The sequence below is a fragment of the Thalassophryne amazonica genome, chromosome 15 (genome assembly GCF_902500255.1).
Source record: "Thalassophryne amazonica chromosome 15, fThaAma1.1, whole genome shotgun sequence".
NCBI lineage: Eukaryota > Metazoa > Chordata > Actinopteri > Batrachoidiformes > Batrachoididae > Thalassophryne > Thalassophryne amazonica.
In genome coordinates, this window is record NC_047117.1 from 22,248,549 (window position 1) to 22,267,329 (window position 18,781).

The 18,781-nt window shown below is 40.5% G+C and overlaps 1 protein-coding gene across 3 annotated transcripts in view; it reads right to left on the minus strand.

Annotated features, from left to right (window-relative positions):
* smad1 (SMAD family member 1) overlaps positions 1 to 18,781 on the minus strand; it is a 46,372-nt gene that overhangs the window by 5,802 nt on the left and 21,789 nt on the right. For 2 of the 3 annotated variants that reach the window (XM_034187756.1, XM_034187753.1), the window contains exons 2-4: positions 12,106 to 12,690; positions 2,335 to 2,598; positions 463 to 588 (exon numbers count right to left, since the gene is read on the minus strand). In XM_034187756.1, coding sequence (XP_034043647.1) covers positions 463 to 588; positions 2,335 to 2,598; positions 12,106 to 12,505 — 790 coding nt within the window. In that variant the 5' untranslated portion in view covers positions 12,506 to 12,690. The remainder of the gene's footprint in view (positions 1 to 462; positions 589 to 2,334; positions 2,599 to 12,105; positions 12,691 to 18,781) is intronic. The other variant, XM_034187755.1, reaches the window with a different exon arrangement.

Here is an 18,781-nt window from a genome sequence, read left to right on the forward strand (position 1 = left end):
CTGCAACTATTAACGTGCCACATTTTGAATGTGAAACTTGGATGTAATTAGTGAATCTTATCATTAAGGAGTTTGAAGTCATTGCCACCAGCACAGATGACATAAGCCTCAGGTTTTGTAGGTCTCATAAAGCTGCTCTGAGGTCGGGCTTAATTTGTTGAGGCTTCGAGTTTCCCCTGGGTTTGCACTCACAGACATTGATTCAATTTATTAGGGCAGATTTTTTTCCCTGGCTAAGGTTCCTGGCAGATGTACGGGACAAGATACTGCAAACAAGTTCAAGGGAGATTTTCCTTTTGTGGGATAGGAAGTTGAACCAAACAATTTAAAAACATTAATGATCAGGATTTCAAGAAATCAATTCACCTGCAGATGAAGCTGATCATTTAGAGTTTTATGGGAATTATATGTCAATAAAGTTAAGGAAAAATGTGTTAATTGCGTATGCATAATAGTTATTACCATGGTTCCCTGCCCTGTTGTTACTCTCTTGTGGCAAGGGTGGAGCCAAGAGGTTGGTGTCCATTGGCTGGGGGCAATCCTGAGTCATCTGCTCCTCTGGGGGCATGTAGGCAGGAGGCGGAGTCTCTGCATCATCAAGCGAGTGAGCATGGATGTTAGTTGTTCAGAGCAGGGTTGCAACTAATGACAATTTACATTAACGAGTAAGCCAAAAATTAAATGGTAACTGTGGAAATATCACAAAGTAACAAAAACAACAGTAAAATCTTCATCCCAGGCTCCACAACCATCAAATATCTTTAAAATGTGCATTTTGGGCAATCACATCAAAATATACGAGGTCTGTCCGTAAAGTATAGGTCCTTTTTATTTTTTCAAGAACTATATGGATTTCATTCATATGTTTTTACGTCAGACATGCTTGAACCCTCGTGCGCATGCGTGAGTTTTTCCACGCCTGTCGGTGACGTCATTCGCCTGTGAGCACTCCTTGTGGGAGGAGTCGTCCAGCCCCTCGTCGGAATTCCTTTGTCTGAGAAGTTGCTGAGAGACTGGCGCTTTGTTTGATCAAAATTTTTTCTAAACCTGTGAGACACATCGAAGTGGACACGGTTTGAAAAATTAAGCTGGTTTTCAGTGAAAATTTTAACGGCTGATGAGAGATTTTGAGGTGATTCTGTCGCTTTAAGGACTTCCCACGGTGTGAGACGTCGCTCAGCGCTCTCAGGCAGGGTCGTCAGCCTGTTCAAGCTGAAAACCTCCACATTTCAGGCTCTATTGATCCAGGACGTCGTGAGAGAACAGAGAAGTTTCAGAAGAAGTCGGTTTCAGCATTTTATCCGGATATTCCACTGTTAAAGGAGATTTTTTTAATGAAAGACGTGCGGACGGGTCCGCGCGTCGGGACGCAGCCGCCGCGACGCTCCGCCACAGGAAAAACACCTCTGTTGAAAGCCTTAAGGACAAGTTGGAACATGTCCTGCCTGTTAAACAATTTCTCATATACTCACTCCACTGAAAGCCATCAAAAGCCGCCTGGATTTTACAAATGGTTATCAACACGGAGGTGTTTTTCCTGTGCTGCCGCACCGCGTCGGCTGCGTCCCAACGCGCGGATCCGTCCGCACGTCTTTCATTAAAAAAATCTCCTTTAACAGTGGAATATCCGGATAAAATGCTGAAACCGACTTCTTCTGAAACTTCTCTGTTCTCTCACGACGTCCTGGATCAATAGAGCCTGAAATGTGGAGGTTTTCAGCTTGAACAGGCTGACGACGGCGGCTGAGAGCGCTGAGCGACGTCTCGCACCGTGGGAAGTCCTTAAAGCGACAGAATCACCTCAAAATCTCTCATCAGCTGTTAAAATTTTCACTGAAAACCAGCTTAATTTTTCGAACCGTGTCCACTTCGATGTGTCTCACAGGTTTAGAAAAAATTTTGATCAAACAACGCGCCAGTCTCTCAGCAACTTCTCAGACAAAGGAATTCCGACGAGGGGCTGGACGACTCCTCCCACAAGGAGTGCTCACAGGCGAATGACGTCACCGACAGGCGTGGAAAAACTCACGCATGCACACGAGGGTTCAAGCATGTCTGATGTAAAAACATATGAATGAAATCCATATAGTTTTTGAAAAAAATAAAAAGGACCATTACTTTATTGACAGCCCTCGTATATTCATGTGATTATAATACAAAGTGGATAATAATCAGAAAATCCCCTTATGGAGAGCAGGAATCCTTCAAAAATTGTTACTGCATGATAAAAGCCTTAAAATAATGCACAATTGCCAAAACTGTCATTTATTATTGTTCATTTGACAAACTAATTTATTAATCTTTTTTGCACAATTTCTGCAGAAAAAGTCTCACCTGGCATTTGGAATGGACTGCCAGGGTCAGAACTGGATGGGGAATGAGGGAAAGTGGCACTGCTGCCACTTCCAGGCGAATTTGGGTAACTGTTCCCTGGGGAATGGGGGAAAGGCATTGTGTTGGCCTGAGCAAAAGATTCTGGGAAGGTGGCATTCTGGGGCATGTGCGGCTCATTCTGTTGGAGAGGATTACGGAAGCGAGGCAACATGGTATGCTTGGCGTTGAACTCACTGTTCCTTGGCACCAACACAGGGGGCAGCACTGAAAAGGGAGGCACAAAGATGAACAAGAAGTACTGTGAGACACTGGCATATAACTGAATTAATAAACATTACCATCATGTAAGAACTGTATTTCACATTTACAGATTTCTTAAAGGTTTTTATTTTATGTTGAGATTCCAAAGACACTCCATGCCTAATAAATTATTAAACTGTGGCCACTTTCACATCACTACATCACTCACGGCATTGTATATTCAGAAACATCTTGCTTATTTGGAAGTATGTCATATCAGAAAAGCAACAGATGTGTCTCACCCTCTTGTAACTGTAGAATCACACACACCTGAAATGTTAACAACTAGTTTGAGAATCTATAGTTTCCACATCCTGAACATTCTGACTGTAGATTTTACAGAGCATTTTGTGTAATCACATAAAAAAATTAACATGACAAATTTGTAGTCAATGTTGTAGATCCTCAGTTTTTCATGGTACACATCCCAGAGTATAGTGTATACATATACTGCCATGAAATATTGCAATTTATATTAAAAAAATGCTTCCTTACCTAATACTCAAAAGTATTACATTTTTTATTAGATGTGTTTTTAATCCACATTTCCCCATCATATTAGATTAAACAGAATTTTATTAAACCCTTGGGAAGATTCCCTCAGGGAAATTGAGGTTCCAGCAGCATGGCATAGCAGCACACAGGGTAAGAAACAGAAGTATGAAAAGTGAAAGTAAAAAAGAATAACAGTTTGCAATCTAAATACACAATATCATACCAAGATTTAAAATTTCGAGTCACACATTTTGGCAGTTAGTCCAATAAACAGATTTATTTTGTCAAAATCTGGTGGCCTGTTTGTCCTCATTAACAATAAAAGATTAAGTGAGCTATTATCTTTTGATTAGTGAACATACTCTGTACCTACTATGTTCCACATGCACGCACAAATAAGTGCGATTGCACATATATGCATACAAACGTAACAACTACAGATCACAATGTTACAGCTGCATCTAATAACCATTTTTATTGTCTGTCAGTCATCAATTTACTTTTTTCCCCTTATGCACGGCTGAGCCCCACCCAGCCCACACACACCTGCACAAAGAATGAAGTAATTAATTTTAATTTCTTTTGTTTTCAGCAAAAAAGAACTTTAACGCATATACACCTGTAATTAGTTTTCCCTTTTCTTCTTGTTTCGTCCAAAGAAAAACAACGATCTTTTAATATCTATGGGCTAATCAGTGAGCTATTATGCATTTCTAATGCCGATAACTTTAAAGCTGACAAAACCTCACAACAATTCTGTGATCTTTGGAGAAATCCCTGAGGGGGAAGGATATGTGTTGGACCCCAGGTGGGGAACCAGGGGTCTACAAAATGCAAGAAAAATAGGACAGAAAAAAGTCCACTTCAAGCTGCCACAGATGTCGAGGACATTAAATAATTCCTTTACGTTTGCCCAGCAGTCCAAATCCTAGTTAAGTCATAGAGTCATAAAAACAGAGAAAATAGCAAATACTCAGATGTGAAACACTATAACCAGCCAAAAGAGTTTTCCCTTTATTAGTGAGTAAAATAAAAACATAACACAATGCTAAAATACCTGTGTTGTATGAACACTGTCTTCTTTATAATTTGCAATTATTAATAGGTATCCTAGTGCAAACCATATATATAAATAAATTATACATTTATTGTTATTTACATTAATTATTAAGATCCTACTGTCTTATTTACAATTTGTACATGTGCAATAAAGCCCCTTTATTTTGCCATGTTATAATTTCACAAGGAACACAATGGAAATAAATGTTTATGCTTCATTATGTTATCTGTGTATCATTGATATATTCACCTCTGTATGTTTATATTGATGTTGCAGAATAAACTCAATCAATCATAAACAATATTTTATTTATGTTTTAACGGCGTCTGCAGGAGGGCATGCGTGTGCGCATATATGACCTTTTGAAAAGAGGTGCGTGTGCACACTGACATCTGTGAGATGTCGTAAATCACTCCAGAGGTGTTATCAGGTTAAAAAATAGCATTTTCGGTTTTAGAAGTGTTTATTTCTTGCTAGCTTCTACATAATATATGACAAATGCCACAAACGCAGTGGTTTCAGAGCGGATCCTGCCATGCTGAATTGGCAGCCAGTGAGAGACCAGCCAATGATGTCACAGTGCCTCTCTACTGTAATTGGCTCTCGCCCCCGCCCCAAAAAACAGATCTGCATGATTCATAGCATAACAATAGGAAACAGAATGTGACCTTTGACCTTTTAAAATAGGTCAAGGTTAGCCATCTTTGAACTTGTCCAAGGACTGTGCCCCAAGAATGTTCCCTGTGAATTTGAAGACCCTGGCAGTGATAGGACTCAACTTATGCTGAGCACAGACAGACGGACGCAAAGCCTTCGCAATACCCAATAGCCATATTTTGATGGCCTCGGGTAAAAAATGAAATCGAAGCAAAAATCTTTTCTGTCATTATCTATAACACATCTTTGAAGATGTCTCTGCATTTTCTTAAAAAGCAAGTTTCCATTCTGCTTGTCTTCTTAACCAGCTGTATTTGGCTAGAATGTCAGCTTTTCTGCTTTGAAAAGACATTAGGAGACAAGTCATCCTCAGAGAATTCATGAGCTGGAGTAAATACCGAGAGCTATTCAGGTGCCATGCGCACACATCACAGCGACTTGCTCACTTGTGACTATAAATACCTGCAGAGATAAATAAAGCGTGTGATGAAATTCTAGACAGGCCCCGCGCTGCTGCCTGTGTTTCGGCAGGTAGCCTATGTGGACTGCAGGAGGCTGACGCTTCAGCGTGGACGTTTATTTAAAAGGTTATTTGTAGAGCAGCCAGACAGCTGTGCTGCTTGGTGGAATAGTGAAGGGAGATTGACAGGATGTGCGAGAGTAGGCGTGTAGTGAGAGGGGGGTGCAGTGTGGACAGACAGGTGCTCTGGGGGTGGCTCACCTTAGCCCTCTGTCTTCCACCCACTCCTAAAACAAGAAGTGTGCGAGGCACGCAACAACTCTTTCCTCCCATTGTATGTGGGTGACTGGTTTTCCGTTCCAGTCTTGTGTGTGCAGTCACCGGTCTCCGTGTCTGTAACTGGATGCATGCATGCAAACTGGAACATGTGTGCAAATAATGTGAAAACAACAAAGACCTCATTCTCCCCTTTAATGTGAACACCCTGCACAGACAGCTGTTTGACTCTCATCGGCTGGTGTCCCTCTAAATAAGAAGAAATAGTTGTGTTTGACTTATCTTGCATTTGCAATACACAAACATCTTTTAACTCTAATGAAAGACAGCTTTAGGGTCAGGTTGTTTTCAATTTCTAATTTTTGAAGTGATGGATAACAACAAAGAGTAAATGGTGTGCTTGTGGTAATGTTTCATTTTAACCCACTCACTCACTCACTCACTCACACACACACACACACACACACACACACACACACACACACACACACACACACACACACACACACACACACACACACACACACACATGCCAGATGCTCCTCTGAAAGGTACTCAACTGTACACTGGGACCAATTTTAGGAACTGAAGTACTTGCCAAAGGGCACCAGAAAGCCCATGAAAGGTGATTTTCAAGGCATTTTGGGGGGGGAATGATTCCATGCTCTAAGATGGGTACTTCTGAACGGCCCTGAAGAACTGTTGTAAGAGAAGGCAGTAAGTATCAAGTACCGAGCCAGATTAGCGAAATGAGAACAAAAGCAGAAGAACCAAAACGAGTGTCCAAAACTATCACACAATTATTACATTGCATATGCAGCTGCACGACCCCAGTGGATCTTCCCTGCACTCCACACAGAACGGCTGAGAAGGCCAATTACAGGGCTGTTCCTGTAAATATCTGCAACATCTGGGAAGTAGGTCAAGTTCTGGCAGTGGGAAAGGACGTACAGGGGTGGTAATAAGGCTGTTCTTTCACCTTCTTCAACCGAATTTAGTGATCCAATCAGAGCACTGACCCAATGATAACATTACCTACCACTTCTTCCCTGCTGTTGGGTTCAGTATGTTCAGGTAATTATAGTTCTTAAATTCTTAATTACATTGCTTTTCAGCAAGTGCCATAGTTTGAAAAGCAAGAAAATAAATGTGTTGACCTGGTGGAAATAACGCTGCTTTATGGGCAATGTGGTGTCAAAATTCACCAGGTGAAAATGACAATATCTGACCTCAAAGTGTTCAAGGCCCCTGGCACCAAATATAAACAAGAAGTGGAGAACATGGGGTGCATACCGTCCCACCATGAGTCCCGTCATTAGTGTGCATATTTATGTAAATAGCATAGCAACACCCATGTTCCAATATGTCCTCCACTAGAGGTACCAGTTGTGTCAATGTGAACTTTACAGAAACAGCAGCAAGACAGAAGTTAAAGGTTCCCTCATTAGTGTGCATATTTATGCAAATATCATAGCAACAGTCAATTTGAAAAAATGCAATACATATGAGGTGACCATGGTGTCAGAATGAAATTTCTACCATGCAGTGGTCCTGATATAAAGTGCTTTTTAAAGATATGCTCCCTTCATTTGTATGCACTCCAGTCCCCGCTAACCGAACCACCGACTGGCTACATATCAAACATATATTTAACTTATGTTCACAAGAACGTGCCAACACACAGACTATGCCTGCATGACAAAGAGAAAATGTAATGTTCAAGAAACTGTTGGAAAATAACCAGTGAGATAGTAAATCAAACATTAAAACAATAACTAAAATACAATAAGTGCTATCATCTTGTAACTCAAAAAAACAAACTTTGTTTTGCCTATGTTACACCCTATAAACATGTAAGTGGAGGCACCTGCCATTGGACTTTCTTTCCATCTGCACCGCCACTGTTCCTTGTACATGTACAGTCTACGGTTCCTGGTTTGTCTCCCCCCCCCCACTAGGGATGGGTATTGATAAAACTTTATCGATATCGATGCCATTATCGATTCTACTTATCGATCCGATTCCTTATCGATTCCCTTATCGATACCTCGTGAATTTTGTACTAAAAGCAGGCTTTACAGGTTTTCTATGTATTTCATTGAGTCTTAAAGTAAATAAATATGAAATTGGTCACTGTATCCTTGATCTCTGGACATAAATAAAAATAAATAAAACAGTGTTTCACTTTGAAGTTATTAATTCCGACTGGACTATCGTTCTAACTTGACTCACCAGAGAGCCGCGCAGCATTTGGAGCTGTGTGAACAGAACGGAGGACGATTCTCGTTTGTTTCTCGCAACAAGACAGGAGTCCCAGTTAGTAACTTTAATCTGCACAAAAGTGACTCACGATTGACATATTCAGGGATGAAAGTGGTGAAAAACAAAAAAAGCTGAAACCCAAAATTACCCCCCAACACCATGTGCACGAAAATGTTTGAATTCTAGAAGCTCTGAAATGCAATCTGGGATTCCAGACAATAAGCTGGAGTGAGTGCAGCATCCATTTAGGTGAGAAAAAAAAAAAAAAAAAAACTTTCCTTATTCAAATTCATTCCAGTAGTATTCTGCTCTTACAAGGATGCAGCAGTTTTCTAGCTTGGCAGATAGTTCTGGAGGAAATCACTGAAGAAATTAACACATTGAAAATATAATATGGTTTGACCGAAACAAACTGTCATTAAACTTAAATAAGACAGGGATGAAATGGAGGTGTAAGAGTCACTAGGTGTTCACAGGAAACACTTATTTATTCTGTATGTATGTATGTATGTATTTATTTATGTTCATTGTTAGTTGGTTTTATATTTTCTGTTGTGTTTCTATTCAGGTTCTTTTTGTCTCTTTCTCTAAAATTGTATATAATAATCAGATTATTAATATATAAACAAAAATAAATTTAAAAAATATTACAATTTGAAAACAAATGCACCCGAATGTGATGAGACCTGCAACTGCTTAATGATAACTTTTAACATTGAAAATGCCATAGACATGCTAACGCGTTAGCATCGCTCCCGTTTTTAAGTTATAAAATACATCTATCAACTGTTTCAGAAGACCATAACAGGTCGGTTTAACATAAAAAAGGTAAATAATACTCACAGACGTATGCTCTTTAGGGTTTTAGCGGGGGAAAATTAAGCGAAAGAAAGAAAGAATAAACAAAGCAATAGATCGAAGCACTGCTTCAATCTGCGAACCACTGCTTTGATTGGTTCAAGGTTCAAAGCAAAGCCGCGCTGCAGAAAAGTTGATTATGGACCCACTGCAGGGTCTGTAATCATTTTCCTGACAAACACCCCCCAAAACAACGGCCACTCTGAAGGACCGATAACAGAATCGTTAAGCAAAAAGCTTATTGATGTCGGTGGATCGAATCATTTCTTAATGATACCCGAAAGGAACCGGTTCTCGATACCCATCCCTACCCCCCACCCCCCTTTTCTGGACCAATTTGTCCCTCAACAAGTTCCACTTCTTTATACAATCATCAACCTACAAACCAATGTTACGTGCAATTTCCCTTCATGAATTGTGAGTCATTTGAGTGTCTTTGTAGTTTTTTGATTCAATGTTGTAAAGTTGGTCATATCTGCAGAGTTTTCTGCCAAACATTCTTCTATTTGATCCATGACCGAAATGCAATCGTCATGTGCACTGCAAAAACTTTTAAAACATGATGGAAGAGGAAGAAGCAAAACCGGAAAAGTGACCAATCATAGCCCTTGCGGTTTCCACCGTTACATGTAGTTTCAATTTTTGGTAGGTGCATTTCATGGAGAGAGGCTCAGAGAGGGTACAAGCAATGCACAGGGCTCTGATCTAAAGCAGTTGTCTTTGGTTTGCCACACCCAGGGATATGTGTGAAACTTCACACCATATTACAGTGCAGACAGCAAGCAGCACGTTGTTAATAATTGTTGGCCTTGAATGAAAGCCTGCCTTGTTTAGGCGGCAGGCCTGGGCGTAGTTTGAAAAAAATAAACGCTGGGTGTTTAATCAAGGAAATACGGTAACTTAATTGGTGTATTTATTTGTTTGATTTCTTTGTATGTGTGGATTACTTGGGTTGTTACTGACATCTGGTAAAAAGTACATTTCAATAGCAACTTTAGAAATATATTTACTGAGAAAAACGATGAAGTGTTCAATACTTATTTTACCCACTGTATGTGCCAGTTTGTTTAGTGACTGAATCAGTCAGCTTCTCCTGTGAACACAAGTGTATTAATCTTTGAAACAAATAAATTCTCTGAAAACTGGAGGTACTCTCACTCCTCAAGTCAGTGGATTCAGTTTCAAGTCACACAAGTGAGCAGTGGTGTGAAAAAGTGTTTGCCCACGTTTTTTGACGTTAAACTTTTTTTACCAACAAAAAAATGTTAGCAGACTGAAAGTTAGTAGAACTACAAGGTCTGTCAATAAAGTAACGGTCCTTTTTATTTTTTTCAAAAACTATATGGAAAAACTATATGTTTGAGCGAGACAAAGGAACACCTCCGTTTCGGCGTGTCATGGGACAAGTTGGGACATGCCTATCTCGGCTTTCAATACTTACCAGTCCAGTAAGTATCAGAGAAATTGTGGAGAGCTGGGCTTGTCCTAACTTGTCCTCTGACATGCCGAAACGGAGGTGTTCCTTTGTCTTGCTCAAACAGCGAATCGGTCGTTACGCACGAAGCCTCCGCGCGGATTTCCATGACAAAATCTCTTGTTAAAAGTGAAATCTGCCGGAAAATGGCTGATGTCCAGCTCTTGTGATAACCAGAGAAAGTGCACACGATGGTCTCGTATCCACAGAGCCATCAGCTTAGAAATGATCTGGCGTTTTCTGCCTCGTCGTCGCAGCTCGGCGCGCCGAGCGTCCTTAAAGCAGTCCTTAAACCTGTAGTAACAGTCCTTATTCTCTGTGAAGCCTGTAAAATTTTCACCAAAAGCCAGATAAATTTTTCAAATGGTTTCCAGGTGCCAGTCTCTAACAGCTTCTGAAAAAATTCTGATGGAAAAAAAGTCCAAATCATTCCGCCATTTCCAGACAATGAAAATCCGAAGAGGGGGCGGGACCACTCCTTCCACAAGGCGTGCTCACAGGCGAATGACGTCACCGACAGGCATGGAAAAACTCACGCATGCGCACGAGGGTTCAAGCTTGTCTGATGTAAATACATATGAATCAAATCCATATAGTTTAAAAAAAAATAAAAAGGACCGTTACTTTATTGACAGACCTTGTAAATTTAGCAGAAGCTAATTGGTCCACTGATGGTTTTCAAAGTTAGCTGAAAAGCTAATCTGCTAACAAAAAAGTTAGCTTCACTAATTAGTGGTTACTGGAACTGTGCCCACCATATGTTTCTAGCACAAGTCTACATGTATGACCTACTTTATGCTAATGACAGTACTTTAAATTTTATGTGTAAAATATTTATAAGTTAGGGCGATAATAATGCAAATTCCTTTTAATGCCACTATTTTTTGCACGTATGTGATCAATACATGCGTGTTCTGTGATCCATAGCCTGCACCATAGTTTGGGACATCAGGACGTCATGCAGTAGTGTGTGGATGGTAGCAGAAACAAACCTTGAGCAGAAATGCTCGATCAAGGCATTTTAAACTTATTTTTTAAATGATCTGTATTGGAGTTATTAAACCTGAGTCACCAAATAAGTGCAGTTGCCTGCGTCGCTATAAGCCTGGTGCCAGCACTGTTTTACAGTGCTGGCACCAGGCTTACATAAGCATGGAGCGGTCACAGACTCAGAGCTGCATGGTGAAAGTTTACAAAAATTAAATAAAACTTCCACATCGCTCTAAAAACGCACCAGGTCTGAATGTGCATTTTATATTACAGTACCTTCCTCCCGGTCGCTCAGGTAGTTATTCCTTGCCATGGCCTGGTTAACTCCTGTTTATACAGACAACTCACAGGCACAGAGCCAGACAGAGGAGTCGGAAAGGTCCTGCCCTCCTTTGTTAGAGTTAAGGTCCACTTTTGAAAACATATTTTTAGGTACAACAACAATAATAGCAGTAATTAATGTGTTTTTAACAACTAAAATATAATTCAGTCACTATTACTGTATTAGTGTCCTAATCGTACTACAATTCTGCACTAAGTGGAATTGATAAGACATAAAAAATGTTTAATGTTTATTTTTTTTAAATAAATTATGATGACAAACACTAAGAAGAATCCTGGATTGAAGATAAAAAAAAAAGGGGGAGCAACTCCATTTTCGAGCAAACTTCAAGCAGTCACGCATGTAACAGCAAGATTTTCCACTTCCACCTTTGCTTCACTGAACTGGACCAGAGTTCGGGGCTTGGTTCTTCGTCACAGGTGCTAATTTGTTCACAAGTTCATTTTCTTCTATGACGGTCAACACTTGTCAGTTTTTAAGTACATCAAAAAATGAAAGCATTTATAGGATCCTTTGGGGTCACTGTGCAATTATTTCTGGTTTTAGGGTTTACTATGTGTTCAAAACTATCACATATTCAACAGTGTTTTACTCACCCGGACTGTCCACTCTTTTGTAGTGGTAGGGATTAATGCATACATCCTTCTGTTTGGAGCCAAAGGGGTACTCGCAGCACTCTAGAGCCTTTAGCTCATGGTGGGACTGCAGGTCGGGCCAGCGCCACACCCGACAATAAATGACATGTGGCAGACCTTTCCTGTGGGACACCTGCAGCCGTCCATCCAGGGAGCGAGGGATTGTCACACAGTTACTGGGCTGACCTGGACAGCTGAGCGCCCTCTCCAGCTCCTCCATTGCCCCCTTCTTCTTTTTCAATTTTTTAACCAGAGCATCTACTGCCTTTTCAGCCCATTTCTCTTCTTCGTCTCCTTGCTTCCAACCGAGCAGCCGTTTAACTGCCGGGCTAGTGAAGGAGAAGAGTGAAGTGACATTCATGTTGGACAAGAATCCCTCTTCTCCTGTGCTTTGAGGTCCAATTGAAGTGTAAGCAGTAGCAGCAAATAAAAGCCCAGTTTCAGAAGAGAAAGAATGACAAAGCGACTGGCTGTTTGTTTGTCCCCTTTGCAAATTCAGAAAATCCTCAGCTTTTAAAGGTGCCAGTTCCAGCTCCTTAGGTCCTGCTGGACAAAATTAAGGAAACAAAAAATTAGTATTTTAAGTAGTAAACATGTAAAAGACTCTTTCCCTCAAAGACCTCAACAGCAAACTGGCAAAAACTGCACAGAGCACTGTAACCTTTTCCCCTATTGCCTGACAATGATGTCTCATCAGAACACTGACTAAACAAGCCTTGATGAGCCAGATGAAGGTGAATGATGATGTCATGTTACATCTGTTATGGTTATAGCTATCATGGCTTCTGGGAATTAACAGCAGCCAGTCACAAAGTACAGCCTCACTCCCAATCACACATTCTGCAGATAGCTTTCTCTCACATTTCCACACTCTCTAGGCTAAAAAAAAAATTCCCTTTTCTACATTAAATGTTTATTATTTACCAAACCATTGATATGTTTGCAAAAGTACCCAGCAATGGCAGAGAATTACATTTTCATGAGTGTTCTTTTCAAAGCATTTCTGTATAAATGTATTCCCAAAAACTTCATATATGATGTGTGAAATTGTGTGAGGACTAAACCACCCAAACCCGATGTGTATTAATTTGAAACAGATTAATAGTTTTGTCTTGTTTAGTCATTATCATGTCACCTCTGTGCAACAAACAAAGAAATGAAGAAAGAAAGATGTCAGGGCTGTGACGAAGTCAGTATATAATTAAACACTTGGTCTGACTGGACAGGACATAATACATTTTTGTCCTGTTATGAGCCTTCTTATGTCAGTGTTGTGTTTGTATCTCTGTGGCGCACTTCCTTAATTTGTGTGTGTGTGTGTGGGGGGGGGGGGGGGGGTGTAGAATCAGACCGGACCTCATTAATTAAGAAGTCAGCGAGAGGCAACGCTCATGTTACATTATGTTTCAATCAACAAATGTCCTCCAGGTTTCTTCTAACAATCATCCATTGATTTTAATAACCCGCTTATTGCAGTTAAGGGTCATGGGGGGTGGCTGGCGCTTATCACAGCAGTCACTGAGCAAGAGGTGGGGTACACCCTGGACAGGCCACCAGTTTATCGCAGGTTTGACACATATACACAAAATGGCATACACTCTCACTCATGTCTATGGAATTTAGAGTTACACCTAAACTGCGTGTCTTTGGAATTGGGAGAAAGTTGGCGCACCCAGAAGGAACCCATACAAACACGGGGAGAACATTCACACAGTGAGATGGTCCCAGCTTTGCTTCCATCCTGGACCTTTCTAAGAAGCAAGAGTGTTTATCACTAAGCTACCATTTCTAAAACAATCACAATATGATAAATGTATTTTTAAACAAAAGAGAGAAAAGACGAGCAGCAGAAGGCTCTGCAAAGACCTCTACCAGGAATTATTCTGATTCAAACAAATCTAAGAGACCTGTTGAGTCATTTCACACTTGGCTTGTGCAGACAGCAGTTCATCTGTTTCAACACAGAATGAAATTCTACCAAAATGAGACTTGCAGCCTGGATTAAATCTAACATCCATGACAGGTTTAACGGCTCACTTTTTGCATTTTGTTTATACTCACTTTTCTCGTTGAAGGCAGAGCTGCAATGATTATTTGATTATCAAATTAATCAACAACTTTTTGATGATTCATTGTGAGTCCTCTAAAAAAAAAAGGGGGAAAAAAATCCAAATTCCCTGATTTCAGTTTCTTAAATGTGAATACTTACTGGTTTATTTTACTAGTTTCTTTACGCTTAGCTGGCAATAAACTGAATATCTCTGGAATGTGGACAAAGCTAGATGTTTGAAGGCATCATCTTGTACTCTGGAAAACCCTGATCAACATTTTTCACCAATTTATGAGCCGATCAACTCGTCAACTACTCAAGAAAATAATCAACTGATTAATTAATTAGGAATTTTTTTCATTAGTTGCAGCCCTAGTTGAAGGTCACAGAGGCATTGCCGTCATTAACAGCAGACAGTGGGCAACAGAATGGGTACATCTTGGACCAGTTAATACTGACTGTCAAATTTTGTCAAAAATGTTTAATTTTAAGATTTTTTTTAACTCATCTTTTGGTCCATAAAACGTTAAAACACTGAGAAGGGGGAAAAAAAAACTTCTGGCCTGAAGAACAAGTTTCTTTGAATGATCTAAGAGTCCAGCACCTGTAGAAGTGTCTGAAATTAGATAAAATGCAGAAAAGCACCAAATCCTGTATTCAAGTGGCTGAATGCCAACAGTGGTTGGTATTTTTGATCGATAAATTACTTAAATTATTATTCAGTTGACCAATTAATTGTCACTTTTCTGACAATATTTTTTTCATTACAGTTCTACAAACACATAAAATTCAAAAGGACTGACTTACACCTTTCACAAAAATCATAATTTCAATTACTGCTCTACGTTAAATGCACTACAGAGCATCAACATCACTGATGGACAAATTCTCATTTGGGGCAGAATCTAGACGTGTGAGACAATGGCAAGGAAATGCATGTAGACCCCAGGATAAATAGGCTCATTCACTCTAGTCCCACAGGGGCAATTCAGTAAGCAGGAGGTGCACGCATTCTTGCCATTAAAAGGGAGAAGGAGAGCATTGAGCTCCTCCAGTTTGCCCTCATATTTAAGTTTTTCTAAATGCAAATACATCGCTGAAGTCTAACTGAGGAGAAAAAAAAAAAAAACCCCCGCAACAGATGCAAGTTCAGAATCAAATTAGCAGCGTGTCAGAAATCCACCATCTTTTATCCTGATTGAGTCATGGGTGAGGATGTATCAGTCTCCAACAGTAAATCCAGAGGTATATTGGATTTCCTAGGAGCAGGAACAAATGCATCATTACCTTACTGCTCTGTGCTTATTCTTGGCCTTTCAGATTAGGAGATGAATATTTCTATCTTCGTGAGTTCCTTCAATTTGCACCTTAAACTGCCAAAAAGAGAAATCTGATGAGAACAGGTGCTGTTTTACAGCACGTGCTTGAGTGTGCTATGCAGACAGTGGACACTTATGGCTGCTAACCACACTGACAGGAAAGCTGTAAGGGCCTGGTCACACAGCACACAATGACAGCTGAACGAAGGAAAAAAAAAAGTCAAAGTCACAAATCGTCGAAAAAAGGTGGATGAATGATCCTGCACTTCTCTCATGACCAAAAAACCTGTGAATCAAGAGCGCATAATGTAACAAAACAAAACTGAAATCAACAAAAGAAAAACTAAGCAAACGCTGACCTTGACGCTTAAAAAAAAAGAAAATCAAAACGAAACATGCGAGCGTGTGCAGAGCCGTTCCAGCCACAAATCGCTGGAACGTGCGTGTGTAAAAATCTTTTATGTGTCCAAAAAATTAAAAGGACACACAAACACCTTTCTGTTTAAGTGTTCCAACGTGCCTTGTGCATTGCTTCAGCGTTGTAAAGACCAAATTTCTTGGTGATCTATGCGTTCACCGAGCATCTTCTATGTTTTCTCCATGCGACTACCGGCAACCACAGAGTCTTGTGTGTCCACTGAGTTTCCCTGTGCCACACTTCGGCGACTAATGCCATTCTTTGAGCATCTATTCAGCAGAACTGAATAGAGCATTTTTTGGCAACACTGCCATCTGCTTTGTGACTACATGCATTTCATACACACACACACACGCACACACACACACACACACACAGAGGAATCAGGTGCTTTTCCATCACTTTTTGCGTGGCTGTTGAACAAGAAACATTCCGTCTGAAATGCTGGACTCTGTCGAATGTGCTGGTTTAAGACACGGGCCTTGGACTGCGCCAATGTCCAAGGTGCTCAAAGAGTTGAGCAAAAATGCCTGATGTGGGTCTGTGCTACATTATAGTGCTGTGTGCCAGCACTCATCACCACGGAGGTCACTCACGTCCATAGATCCGTATATGAGTACTAGAGTCCACAGTCGCACTCATAGACATTATAAAGGGTAGACGCCGCATTGGCTGCTATCACAGAGCACAGTGAAGGTTTGATTTTATATTCTTGTTTATTTTATTTAATCTTTCTATAATAAAGATGCTTTGTTCTTTGTTATTTTCTCTGTTCTGTAAAGTGTCTTTTAGCACATTTTCTCTGATATATAACACACAGTGAGGAAAATAAGTATTTGAACACCCTGCGATTTGGCAAGTTCTCCCACTTAGAAATCATGGAGGGGTCTGAAATTTTCATCTTAGGTGCATGTCCACTGTGAGAGACGTAATCTAAAAAAAAAAAAAAAGTCCGGAAATCACAACGTATGATTTTTTAATAATTTATTTGTATGTTACTGCTGCAAATAAGTATTTGAACACCTGTGAAAATCAATGTTAATATTTGGTACAGTAGCCTTTGTTTGCAATTACAGAGGTCAAACGTTTCCTGTAGTTCTTGACCAAGTTTTCACACACTGCATCAGGGATTTTGGTCCACTCCTCCATACAGTTCTTCTCCAAATCTTTCAGGTTTGGAGTTTCAGCTCCTTCCAAAGATTTTCTATTGAGTTCAGGTCTGGAGACTGGCCTTGAAATGCTTCTTACGGAGCCCCTCCTTAGTTGCTCTGGCTGTGTGTTTGGGGTCATTGTCATGCTGGAAGACCCAGCCATGACCCATCTTCAATGCTCTTACTGAGGGAAGGAGGTTGTTTGCCAAAATCTTGCAATACATGACCCCATCCATCCTCCCTTCAATACGGTGCAGTCGTCCTGTCCCCTTTGCAGAAGAGCACCCCCAGAGTATGATGTTTCCACTCCCATGCTTCACGGTTGGGATGGTTTTCTTGGGGTTGTTCTCATCCTCTAAACATGGTAAGTGGAGTTGATTCCAAAAAGCTCTATTTTGGTCTCATCTGACCACATGACCTTCTCCCATGCCTCCTCTGGATCATCCAGATGGTCACTGGTGAACTTCAAACGGGCCTGGACATGTGCTGGCTTAAGCAGGGGGACCTTGCTGCCCTGCAGGATTTTAAACCATGACAGCATCATGTGTTACTAATGTAATCTTTGTAACTGTGGTCCCAGTTCTCTTCAGGTCATTGACCAGGTCCTCCTGTGTAGTTCTGACCTTTCTCAGACTCATCCTTACCCCACAAAGTGACATCTTGCATGGAATCACAGACCGAGGGAGATTGACAGTCATCTTGTGTTTCTTCCACTTTCTAATAAATAATCATAACAGTTGTTGTCTTCTATCAAGCTGCTTGCCTGTTGTCCTGTAGTCCATCCCAGCATTGTGCAGGTCTACAGTTTTGTCCCTGGTGTCTTTAGACAGCTCTTTGGTCTTGGCTATGGTGGACAGGTTGGAGTGTGATTGATTGAGTGTGTGAACAGGTGTCCTTTATACAGGTAACAAGTTCAAACAGGTGCAATTAATACAGGTAAAGAGTGCAGAATAAGAGGGCTTCTTAAAGAAAAATTAACAGGTCTGTGAGAGCCAGAATTCTTGCTGGTTGGTAGGTGTTCAAATACTTATTTGCAGCAGCAGTAACATACAAATAAATTATAAAAAAAAAAATCATACATTGTGATTTCCGGATTATTTTTTTTTTTTAGATTATGTCTCTCACAGTGGACATGCACCTAAGATGAAAATTTCAGACCCCTCCATGATTTCTAAGTGGGAGAACTTGCAAAATCGCAGGGTGTGCAAATACTTATTTTCCTCACTGTATCTATTGTTATCTTTTATCGGAGCGCGGCGCGCTCTCAGCAGTTGTGGGCAGTCCTTAAAGTGGCAATAACACTCCTTAATCTATATAATCCCCATAAAATCGTCCCTGAAAGCCATATTAATTTTCCGAACAGTGTCCACCTGGAGGTCTCTCACAGTTTCTGGAAAAAAATTGATGCAGCAAAGCTCCAAATCGTTCAGACATTTATTCGCAATAAAAATCTGACGAGAGGGGTGGACCACTGCTCACACAAAGCCTGCTCACAGGCGAATGACGCAACCGACAGGCGTGAAAAAACTCACGCATGCGCACGGAGGTTCAAACTTGGCTGATGCAATCACACGTGATTCAAATCCATATGGTTTTTGAAAAAAATAAAATACATACGAGGTCTGTCCATAAAGTAACGGTCCTTTTTATTTTATGCAAAAAATATATGGATTTGATTCATATGTTTTTACGTCAGCCA